The sequence below is a fragment of the Lithobates pipiens genome, unplaced genomic scaffold (assembly GCF_037356315.1).
Source record: "Lithobates pipiens isolate NorthernLeopardFrog02 unplaced genomic scaffold, aLitPip1_a1.2 Scaffold_8, whole genome shotgun sequence".
NCBI lineage: Eukaryota > Metazoa > Chordata > Amphibia > Anura > Ranidae > Lithobates > Lithobates pipiens.
The window spans coordinates 471,499,781-471,512,522 of NW_027507903.1; the positions used below are offsets into that span (position 1 = coordinate 471,499,781).

General features: G+C 50.4%; 1 protein-coding gene across 13 annotated transcripts in view; it reads left to right on the forward strand.

The window, feature by feature from the left end:
* The first annotated feature begins 287 nt into the window (after positions 1-287).
* Positions 288-12,742, forward strand: part of PLEKHA5 (pleckstrin homology domain containing A5) — a 261,676-nt gene continuing 249,221 nt past the window's right edge. For all 13 annotated transcript variants that reach the window (XM_077468643.1, XM_077468647.1, XM_077468649.1 and 10 more), the window contains exons 1-3: positions 288-452; positions 5,008-5,084; positions 8,462-8,519. In XM_077468643.1, coding sequence (XP_077324769.1) covers positions 361-452; positions 5,008-5,084; positions 8,462-8,519 — 227 coding nt within the window. In that variant the 5' untranslated portion in view covers positions 288-360. The remainder of the gene's footprint in view (positions 453-5,007; positions 5,085-8,461; positions 8,520-12,742) is intronic.

A 12,742-nucleotide genomic window follows, 5' to 3' on the forward strand; every position in this document is an offset into this window, starting at 1 on the left:
AATGTTCCTTACTGTCCTGCTCCACCGTGAACACAGCTTAGCAGAGAAAGGTAGAGTTCCCCTTCAGCCTCTGGGAGGGGCTGACGCTTCTGTCACGCCCTCCATGGGATGAGCCCTCCACCTATTCCCATATCCGAAGACTGTGGAGCGTAGAGGGACGTGCGGGCCACGTGACCCATGTCCAGCCTGTCGGTTCACTCAGGTGTTGATGGGCGTTTTTTTCTTCTCTGACTCTAGCAGTGGGCGGGTACTGCACCTCTCGAGGTGGGCGGGATCTGAGTCCTGCGCGCTTCCGCTTGGCGGCGGCGATTGGCGAGCGGAGACGCGCAGTGCCGGGTCGCGCGCTCCCGGGTGACAGACATGGCGGCGGATGGCAGCCCGGACTGGGTCAGTTCTCTGCCCTGGGCGTGGGGCTACGGCATCACCGAAGGAGGACGGGTCTTCTTCATCAAGTAATTCTCCGTTATTAGCGTCCGTTCTTCTCTCCGCTGTCCCCGTCTGTCCCTCTCAGAGCGAGACACTGCACTGCGGGGCTTCCCGGCTGGGTCCCTCAGTGTCCCCCCCCACCCCCCGCACACCTGCATCCGGCCTGTCTCTGCATGTCCCCCCCCCCACATACACTGCACACTGTCACCTCTGCCAAACACACTGCCTACTGTCACCTGTGTCCATCTCCCATCAGCCTGCACGTTGACACCTGTGCCCCCCCCCCCCCCCATACATTGCATATTGTCTCCCTCCCCCATACACTGCATACTGTCACCTCTGCCCAACACACTGCCTACTGTCACCTGTGTCCATCTCCCATCAGCCTGCAAGTTGTCACCTGTGCCCCCCCCCTCATACATTGCATATTGTCTTCCTCCCCCATTCACTGCACACTGTCACCTCTGCCCAACACACTGCCTACTGTCACCTGTGCCCCCCATACATTGCTTTTTGTCTTCCTCCCCCATACACTGCACACTGTCACCCTCTGCCTGACACACTGCATACTGTCACCTGTGTCCATCTCCCACCAGCCTGCACGTTGTCACCTGTGCGCGCCCCCCCCCCCCCCCACTACCATACATTGCATATTGTCTTCCTCCCCCATACACTGCACTGTCACCTCTGCCCAACACACTGCCTACTGTCACCTGTGCCCCCCATACATTGCTTATTGTCTTCCTCCCCCATACACTGCACACTGTCACCTCTGCCTGACACACTGCCATGCTGTCACCTGTGTCCATCTCCCACCAGCCTGCACGTTGTCACCTGTGCCCCCCCCCCCACTACCATACATTGCATATTGTCTTCCTCCCCCATACACTGCACTGTCACCTCTGCCCAACACACTGCCTACTGGCACCTGTGTCCATCTCCCATCAGCCTGCACGTTGTCACCTGTGCCCCCCCCCTCATACATTGCATATTGTGTTCCTCCCTCATACACTGCAACTGTCACCTCTGCCTGACAGACTGCATACCGTCACCTGTGTCCATCTCCCACCAGCCTGCATGTTGTCACCTGTGCGCTCCCCTTCATACATTGCATATTGTCTTCCTCCCCCCATACACTGCCTACTGTGACAGCCTGCCCAACACACTGCCTACTGCCACCTGTGTCCATCTCCCACCAGCCTGCACGTTGTCACCTTGTGCGCCCCCCCCCACCAATACACTGTCACTCAACCACACCACACACACCTGCCCCTGCCCCCCCCAATACACACTGTCACTCCCCCCTAATACACTGAAGCTGTGCCCCCAATACACTGCACGCTGTCACCTGTGCTCTCCCCCCAATACATTGCACACTGTTTCCTGTGCTCCCCCCATACACTGTCCCCCACTACACTGCACAATGTCATCTGTCCCCCCCAAATACACTGTCACCCCCCAAATACACTGTCACCTGCCCCCCCCCCCAAATACACTGTCACCTGTCCCCCCCAATACACTGTCACCTGTCCCCCCCAATACACTGTCACCTATGCTTCCCCCCCAATAAACTGCACACTGTTATCTGTTCTCCACCCGTTACACTGTCACCTGTGCCCCCCCCGGTTACACTGTCACCTGTGCTCCCCCACCAATACACTGTCACCTTGCTTCCCCCCCCCAATAAACTGCACACTGTTACCTGTTCTACCCTCCAATACACTGTTACCTGTGCCCCCCCCCAATACACTGTCACCTGTGTCCATCCCATCTCCCATCAGAGTGCACATTGTCACCTTCCACCCCCCACCAATACACTGTCACACAACCCCCCCCCCCCCCCACACACACATGTTGTTGTCACTGCCCCCCCCCCACTGTCTACTATCATTTGTGCTCCCCCCCTCAATACACACTATCGATCCCCCCAATACACTGTCAGCTGTGCCTCCCCAATACACTGCACACTGTCACCTGTACTCCCCCCAATACACTATCACCTGTGCTCCCCCCCAATACACTATCACCTGTGCTCCCCCCCAATACACTATCACCTGTGCTCCCCCCCCCAATACACTATCACCTGTGCTCCCCCCCCAATACACTACCACTATCACCTGTGCTCCCCCCCAATACACTATCACCTGTGCTCCCCCCCAATACACTATCACCTGTGCTCCCCCCCCCAATATACTGTCACCTGTGCTCCCCCCCAATATACTGTCACTTGTGCTCCCCCCCATATACTGTCACCTGTGCTCCCCCCCAATATACTGTCACCTGTGCTCCCCCCCCAATATACTGTCACCTGTGCTCCCCCCACCAATATACTGTCACCTGTGCTCCCCCAATATACTGTCACCTGTGCTCCCCCCCCCAATATACTGTCACCTGTGCTCCCCCCCCCCCAATATACTGTCACCTGTGCTCCCCCCCCCCAATATACTGTCACCTGTGGCTCCCCCCCCAATATACTGTCACCTGTGCTCCCCCCCCAATATACTGTCACCTGTGCTCCCCCCCCAATATACTGTCACCTGTGCTCCCCCCCAAATATACTGTCACCTGTGCTCCCCCCCCAATATACTGTCACCTGTGGCTCCCCCCCCCAATATACTGTCACCTGTGCTCCCCCCCCAATATACTGTCACCTGTGCTCCCCCCCCCAAATATACTGTCACCTGTGCTCCCCCCCAATATACTGTCACCTGTGCTCCCCCCCAATATACTGTCACCTGTGCTCCCCCCCCAATATACTGTCACCTGTGCTCCCCCCCCCAATATACTGTCACCTGTGCTCCCCCCCAATATACTGTCACCTGTGCTCCCCCCAATATACTGTCACCTGTGCTCCCCCCAATATACTGTCACCTGTTGCTCCCCCCCCAATATACTGTCACCTGTGCTCCCCCCCAATATACTGTCACCTGTGCTCCCCCCCAATATACTGTCACCTGTGCTCCCCCCCAATATACTGTCACCTGTGCTCCCCGCCCCCCAATACACTGTCACCTGTGCTCCCCGCCCCCCAATACACTGTCACCTGTGCTCCCCGCCCCCCAATACACTGTCACCTGTGCTCCCCGCCCCCCAGTACACTGTGACCTGTGCTCCCCGCCCCCCAGTACACTGTGACCTGTGCTCCCCGCCCCCCAGTACACTGTGACCTGTGCTCCCCGCCCCCCAGTACACTGTGACCTGTGCTCCCCGCCCCCCAGTACACTGTGACCTGTGCTCCCCGCCCCCCAGTACACTGTGACCTGTGCTCCCCGCCCCCCAGTACACTGTGACCTGTGCTCCCCGCCCCCCAGTACACTGTGACCTGTGCTCCCGCCCCCAGTACACTGTGACCTGTGCTCCCCGCCCCCCAGTACACTGTGACCTGTGCTCCCCGCCCCCAGTACACTGTGACCTGTGCTCCCCGCCCCCCAGTACACTGTGACCTGTGCTCCCCGCCCCCCAGTACACTGTGAGTACACTGTGACCTGTGCTCCCGCCCCGCCAGGCCCTCTCCAGCCTCAACACTGTGACCCTGTTGCTCCCCCGCCACCCAGTACCAGTACACTGTCACCTGTGCTCCCCGCCCCCCAGTACACTGTCACCCTGTGCTCCCCGCCCCCCAGTACACTGTCACCCGTGCTCCCCGCCCCCAGTACACTGTCACCCGTGCCCCGCCCCCCAGTACACTGTCACCCGTGTCCCCGCCCCCCAGTACACTGTCACCCGTGCTCCCCGCCCCCCAGTACACTGTCACCCTGGCCCCTCCGCCCCCCAGTACACTGTCACCCGTGCTCCTCCCGCCCCCCAGTACACTGTCACCCGTGCTCCTCCGCCCCCCAGTACACTGTCACCCTGCTCCCCCCCCAGTACACTGTCACCCGTGCTCCTCCGCCCCCCAGTACACTGAACCCTGCTCCCGCGCCCCAGTACACTGTCACCCGTGCTCCCCGCCCCCCCAGTACACTGTCACCGTGCTCCTCCGCCCCCCAGTACACTGTCACCCGTGCTCCTCCGCCCCCCAGTACACTGTCACCCGTGCTCCTCCCGCCCCCCAGTACACTGTCACCCGTGCTCCTCCGCCCCCCCCCCAGCATGTACACTGTCACCCGTGCTCCTCCGCCCCCCAGTACACTGTCACCCCCCCCAGTACACTGTCACCCGTGCTCCTCCGCCCCCAGTACACTGTCACCCGTGCTCCCCCCCCCAGTACACTGTCACCCGTGCTCCTCCGCCCCCCAGTACACTGTCACCCGTGCTCCTCCGCCCCCCAGTACACTGTCACCCGTGCTCCTCCGCCCCCCAGTACACTGTCACCCGTGCTCCTCCGCCCCCCAGTACACTGTCACCCGTGCCCCCCAATACACTGTCACCCGTGCCCCTCCCCAAATACACTGTCACCCGTGCTCACCTCCCCCCCCCCCCCCTCCCCATACACTTTTCCGTGTTTCTCCTTGACACTTCATGCTATTTGTGTGTCTTCTTACCACCACTCACACTTTGTCACATATGTCACCCAGTTCCCTGTTTTTCACATGTCATCCTTTTGTGTATTTTCTCACATCTTTTGTCTTTCAACTGCAGTGAAGAGGCCCAGAGCACTACATGGCTGCACCCTGTCACTGGAGAGACTGTCCTGACTGGACACCGTCGCACCCCAGGTGGGTCTCTATACTGTGTGTATCATACATACTCTGTATATATCCTGCACTGTATATAGGGCCCTCATCCATTGAACACCAGGTGAAGTGAGTCTGGCACTAGGTAAACTGTGTATTTGTGGTCTCACAGGTCAGTGTATCCCCAATAGATGAGGATCATATTTTGTTCACGTGGACTATTAACTGAATAGATAGCCTTTCAATTGCATGAGAATCATTCTGCTGGAGTTCTTGGGGGTGCACTCTGGACTGTCAGGATTGCACATTAAAATTTCCTGGACATGTGCTGTCAGTTGTTCACAATGGAACCAGAAAGTGGCAGCTTATCATGGGACTCCAGGGACTGGAACATAATTACCTCTAGACTGACAAAATAAATGTAACTGCACTTCGGGGACTGGAGAAATACAGCACACCTACCCCTGGATTGGCATAATTATTTTACTGGACTCCAGGAGCTTGGGAAGACAACATACCTACCTCTGGACTCCAAGGACTGCAGAAATACAGTACACCTACCTCTTGGATTTATAGCATTTCATTGGACTCCAGGAGCTTGGAATGAAAACATACCTACCTCTGGACTGACACAATTATTGTAATTGGATTCCAGGGATTGGGGATATACAGCACACCTATTTCTAGACTGACAAAATAAATGTAACTGGCCTTCAGGGACTGGGAAAGTACAGCATAACTCCTGGATTGGCAGAATTATTTAACTGGACTCCAGGGACTTGGATCTACCTCTGAACTAGCAAAATACAGTTTAACTGGAATCCAAGGACTTGGAATCACAGTATACTGAACTGGCAATGTTGTTTTTGGACATCAGGACATGACCCTGCACTGCACAGTTAGGAGTACCTGGCTGGAAACCAGACAGAATTCTACTACAATGCATAAACCACCAGATATGAGTAACCAGGCAATGCATTTTTCAACAAGCAAAAGTTGGGAACTTGACAGCTTAATTTCTACTAAATACAAGGGACAGAGCACTGTACCCCACCCCCCACTGGGCACCAGGGGCTGTGCATTGTTACCCACCCACTGGGAACCAGCCACCAGGCAGTGTACCCTCCAGGGGACATTAGGGGCCATGTAGCATGCATTCCACTGGGAATCGGGGACTAGGCAGTGTACCCATTACTGAGCACCAGAAAGCAGGTGGTGGTAGTGTACCCTCTATGGGTCACGGTGGACTGGGCTGTGTACCCCCCACAAAGCACCAGGGACCAGACAGCATTGCCTCCATGGGGCACTAGGGAATGGACAGCACAAAGGACCAGGTAGTATACCCTCCACTAATCGCCAGGGATTGTTCAGCATAATCCCTTAGTGGGCACCGTGGACTGGGCAGCATACCCTTCCCTGGGCACAGGCAGGGTACCCTCCATAAAGCACCAGGGACCGGGCAGCGTAGCCTCCGTGGGGCCACCGTAGTCTCCCCTAGGGCTGGCCATTTCTTTTTATTACCCATTGAGAGTTTGGGCTTGTGGGAGCTCAGGGGTTCTTTAACCAACGATGATGAAACGTATAACACAAGACTGTGTACTTTGTACTATTTTATGCATATTTGGCTTCAAACACATCAAAGTAAATTTTTTTTCATGTTGGTTCATATTTGATTTAGGAGTAATAATAAATGAGTCACAGGATAGGTCATGGTGTGTTTTCTGCGTGAGTACCAGGTTCAGAGTACTCGGAGTAGTACTTCTGAAGCCTGCTCAGTATGGGCAGGTCATGGGGTATGCTTAGTGTAGGGGTGCTAGGTTTTTGAATACACAGTGTAGATCATATTGTGTGCTTAATGTAGGGGTGCCAGGGTTGCAGTATGCAGGGTAGGTCATGACCTGTGCTCAGTGAGGGGGCGGGGGGGGGGGGGTCAGATTACACAGTGTAGGTCATGGTGGGGGGTCAGAGTACACAGGGTAGATCTTGGTGTTCAGCAGATGGTAGTGGATACACAATTTAAAAGATATGCTTGTTCTCTGGTGTATTTATCCAGAGTTTTAGAATATTGATATATCGACTGTAGGATGTGGGGACCTGCAGAGATCCTCACAAATGTCATATGAATACTCAGCGTGTGTCAGCAGGTAGAGGAATGTTAGAGAAATAGAAAGGAGAGGTTTTCCTCCCTGAACTGGAGATTATAAAGAATACTCTGAGATAATTCGGGAGAATTAGTGTCAATTGAAGTAATGCAGTGACCGAGCTTCGCCCCAGCAAACACAGATAATAGTGTAAATATTTACAGGGCGTTCAGGGAGCTGTTCCTTTAATGCGGACCATGTAAGGAAGAGCAGGCGGTGTGAGGTGCTTGGCGCTGGCGGGTGGCCAGCCACTGATTGATGATGAGTTAGGAGGTGATACCCTGCCCTCACATTATACTGCCACCGTGATCTTCACTGCCTGATCAGACGTCCTGCCAGTCTCAGGATCTCAGTGTATCCAAACTGTCTGCAGCGAGTTGTATTTGGCCCCCGTTCCGCTCCTTAATAACTCTTTGGACAGCACTCCGTGTAGACGCAGATGGCTCGTCTGATGTGTGCCGCCTGTGTTTACTGCTTATCTTCTCTGTAAATATGGCGGCATAGGAGAGTCTGCGTGATGTGCGCACTCTGGCGCCCAGCTGAGTGAATTGCCATTGCCGTATATATTGGCTGTATTACCTTTTTTATATGCATAATGTTTTGGCAAGGGTCATAATAATTCAACAGTTTCACACTTTTGCTGTGTTTTTTGCTCTGCTACCTTTTTATTTATTTTATTTTTTTCGGATTTACAGTTGCTGTGGGTGTGCACATGCATAGATCTTATATGTGCACATCGGAAAACACCCCAAAACGGATTGGAGTAGCCAGCCATGTACATTAGGGGCACAGTGCAGCTCATGGGGACCTCAGAAGCGTGCGATATATGCAGGGAAGCCCGACCCCCCCCCCCTGTCTTCCTGTCAGTTGAATCAAGAAAATTAGTAAAAACAGAGCAAGTGTGTTATGTAAAATGTGAAGAAATTATATGAATGTGTAGAATATGTCCTGTGTCTTTATGACACTTATTGACACATGGGATGCAGCCAGGCATGTGTAGTGGTGACCATACTTTGACACTGTAGGAGATTTTAAACTATAATGCTTGATATGATAGGCTGCTGTGGTGTTTGCAGTAATTTCCCAACATGCTGGGCAGCATCTGCAGTCATTTACTGATTGAAGTCTTAACTGGGGAGTGGGTACAGTTCTCATATTCACTGTATGACCACCCTACAAAGTGCCCTTCCTAGACTGGAGGGTTCCTGCTCTTTGTCAGCTATTATGTCTGTGTGGCCCTTCTTTATATAAACGTGTGATTTTTGTTTTCGCTTGCAGATTTGCCCACAGGATGGGAGGAGGCTTACACCTTCGAAGGGGCCCGATACTACATCAAGTAAGTGATGATGGCTGCTGCAATATTTCTGTAAAGGGTCCCTGTCCTCAGTCATTGCATCTGTACTGGCGGGACAAGTTATTGTCACATGTATGAAGAAAGTTCACTGCTGCCAGACAGGTTTTTTTATTTTTTTTGTGTTTGTGGTACAAATAGTACATTTGTGCTGAGCTGGAAGGTCGTGTCTTTATTATGGGCAGGGTAGGGCTTGTGTTTGCAGTTTTAGGATGGATTTGCGCATTCAGATGCTTTGATGTCCCCGATCTGTGATGTCCTTATGTGTAGAGATATAAATCACAGAAAGGTCCCTCTGCTGCACATATCAGCCAGTCAGATCCTTTCTGTTCTACCCTTACTGGAAAATAATGTGGGATCTGGAAATCGTGGGCATCAGACCAATCCCTTCCTTTTTCAGCATATGTCAGTGAGGTGTTGCAGAGAATTTTGATGCTATTGCATTTGTGGCAACCAAAAGGAACAGATCAGTCTAAAGTAAAAGTGATTGGTTGCTGTGTGCTACTATACTTGTTTATCTTTCCTTTTGTAAATTTTTTGAAAATAAACATATTGTATTGTCTGTCCCATGCAGATGTTGGCCTAGTGTCTTCTTTATTTTTTTTTTTTTAATCTGATGTTTTTCATTGGCATAATAATGTTGAGGTTAAAGTGCCTGTCCACCCGGAAGTGGTAACTGTTAATGCTGCGTACACACGACCGGAGTTTCCGGCAGACTAGGTCCGACGGAATCAGTCCGTTGGACATTCCGATCGTGTGTGGGATAATCCGAACGTTTTTCATTAAAGAAAATCAGACGGACCTAGAAATGGAACATGTTTCAAATCTGTCCGACGGACTAAATTCCTATGGGGAAAACCGTTCGTCTGTATGCTGGTCTGACGGACCAAATACAACGCAAGGCAAGCTATTGGCTACTGGCTATTGAACTTCCTTTTTTAGTCCCGTGTTATGTCATCATGTTCAAAACTAACTGACTTTCGGGCGGACTTAGTCCATTCGTGTGTGGCCAAGTCCGTTTGTTCGTAAAGTCCGTCGGGAAGACCGTCAGACCTTGTCTGCCAGAAAGTCTGGTCGTGTGTACGTGGCATTACTGATAGAATTTGTAGCCACCCACCCCCCACATTTTCATATGTCTTGGAAACTCCAGCTGCAATATCTTTCTGCTCGTGGCTTTGTTCCTGTCCACCTCAGAGCATTCTCACTTCTCTTTCTGCATTTTTCATAATTTATAGTAAATTAAAAGCTAATCAGGGATGCTTGTAATAGCCATGACATGTAAGCACACCTGTGGATCAGAATCATCTGAGATCTCGTGTGTGTGTGTGTGTATATGTATGTATATATATATATATATATATATAATATAATATATCTCTGTCTCCTCATGGTCTGCGGCTTTCAATGCACTTGAAATGGTATGTATGCATGTTGAGAGGAGCAGTTTTTTTTTTTTTTTTTTTTTTGCAAATCTTGAATATTCAGAACAGCATGTAGCATGATTTTATCCTTGGCCCGCCATACCATCTTCAATGAGTCAGGCCGCGTACACACGCGCGGACTGTTGGCCCAACTTTGTCCGTCCAACAGTTTGAGCGAACAGTCCGCTCAAACTTAGCATGGACGGACATGGCCACACACGACGGACGAACAGTTTGCTGAAACCGTGCGCGATGACGTGAACGGCACGTACGACGGGACGAAAAATACGACGTCCTATACACTGCAATGCAACCTTCCGACGTGGAAATCCTTTCTGAGCATGCGCGAGACTTAGTTGGCCGAACAAGCCTACACACGAGCGAACAGTCCGCTGAAACCTTGTTTCAGCGGACAGTTTTTCGGAATTTCCGTAAGACCTTGTTCGGCCAACTGTCCACTGAAACTGTCCGCTGAAGCCCCACACACGAGCGGACTGTCCGCCCAAACACTGTTCAGCGGACAAGGTTGGGCGAACAGTCCGCGCGTGTGTACGCGGCCTCATTTTATTTGTTAATATATAATTGGTGGTAGACCGGATGGTGGATTGTATAGGGTGCAGAACTGCAGTGATTTTGTCACCAATCTTCAGTCATGTACGAGTGGATTGGGATTGACTGCTGTTCATTTGATACTGTTGTGGTCATAAGTTTACATAAGTTTACATACCCTGGCAAAATGTTATGATTGGCTATTTTTCAGAGATATGAATGATAACACAAAAACACTTTATTCACTCGTGGTTAATGTTTGACAGAAGACATTTGATTGATAATTTATTGATTGATCATAACTGTTTATTCTTTTTAAATCTTTAATCACAACAAACTACCAAAATGGTGATTTTGGCCTGATAACATGCACACAAGTTGACACAAAGGGGTTTGAATGACTGTTAAAGGTAACCATCCTCACCTGTGATCAATTTTCTTGTAATTAGTGTGTGTGTGTGTGTGTGTGTGTAAAAAGTCTGAGTTTTGGACTCCTGACAGACCCTTGCATCTTTCACCCAGTGCTGCACTGATGTTTCTGGATTCTGAGTCATGGGGAAAGCAGAAGAATTGTCAAATGATCTGGGGGGGAAAAGGTAGTTGAATTGTATAAAACAGGAAAGGGATATATAAAAGGTATCCAAGGAATTGAGAATGCCAATCTGCAGTGTTCAAACTCTAATCAAGAAGTGGAAAATGAGGGGTTCTGTTGAAATCAAACCTCAGTCAGGTGGACCAACTAAAATTTCAGCCACGACTGCCAGGAAAATTGTTTGGGATTCAAAGAAAAACCCACAAATAACTTCAGGTGAAATACAGAACTCTCTGAAAACAAATGGTGTGGCTGTTTCAAGAGGCACAATAAGGAGACACTTGAAGAAAGATAGGCTACATGGTCGAGTCGCCAGAAGAAAGCCATTACTACACAAATGCCACAAAGTATACCGCTTGCAATACGCCAAACAGCACAGAGACAAGCCTCAAGCCTTCTGTAACAAAGTCATTTGGAGTGATGAGGCCAAAATTGAGCTTTTTGGCTACAACCATAAATGCTTCATTTGGAAAGGAGTCAACAAGGCCTATGATGAAAGGTACACCAAATATTGTGAAACATGGAGGTGGATCGCTGATGTTTTGGGGATGTGTGAATTAAAAAGGCACAGGAAATTTGGTCAAAATTGATGGCAAGTTGAATGCAGTATGTTATCAAAAAATACTGGAGGAACATTTGCATTCATCAGCCAGGAAGCTGCACACTGAACGTACTTGGACATTCCAACAGGACAATAATCCAAAACACAAGGCCAAGCCGATCTTTTATTGGCTACAGCAGAATAAAGTGAAGGTTCTGGAGTGGCCATCTCAGTCTCCTGACCTCAATATCATTGAGCCACTCTGGGGAGATCTCAGACGGTCAGTTCATGCAAGACAGCCCAAGAATTGACAGGAACTGGAGGCTTTTTACCAAGAGGAATGGGCAGATTTACCATCAGAGAAGATAAAGAGCCTTATCCACAAATACCACAAAATACTTCAAGCTGTCATTGATGTTAAAGGGGCAATACACGGTATTGAGAACTGGGGTATGTAAACTTTTGATCAGGATCATTTTGGCTAGTTTCTGTTTTTTATGATTTAAAAACAGTAAACACAGTTGATTTGATAATAAAGGGCTTCAGCCAAACACCATGAGTAAAAGAAAAGTTTTTGTTACCATTCATATTCTCTGAAAAATCATAAATTCTGCCAGGTTATGTAAACTTCTGAGCACAGCTGTACATGCATTGAAATGCTGCACATTTAAAGTGGTTGTAAACCCACAAAAAAAACCTGCAAGACAAAGGCATAATGAGCTAGTATACTAGTTCATTATGAAATACTCACCTTAGATCAAAGTCCCTGCAGTGGTCTTGGTACACTGTTCTGCCCGGCAACATGACTCCCTGAGTTACTTCTGGGTATCGTGGGTTACGGCACTGTGATTGGACAGAGCCGCGATGACGTCACTCCCGTGCATGTGTGGGGGAGCCACTGGTAACGGCTCGTCAGCTGAAGCAACGGCACAAACGAGCTGTTGCTTCAGTGCGCTTGTGCCGATGATGTCGGCACATGCTGATACAGGGGATATCTTCAAAACCATGCAGGTTTAGGAGATATCCATGGTAGCTATAGGTAAGCCTTTATTCTAGGCTTACCTGTAGTAAAGTGTTTGTAAAGGGTTTACAACCATGATACATC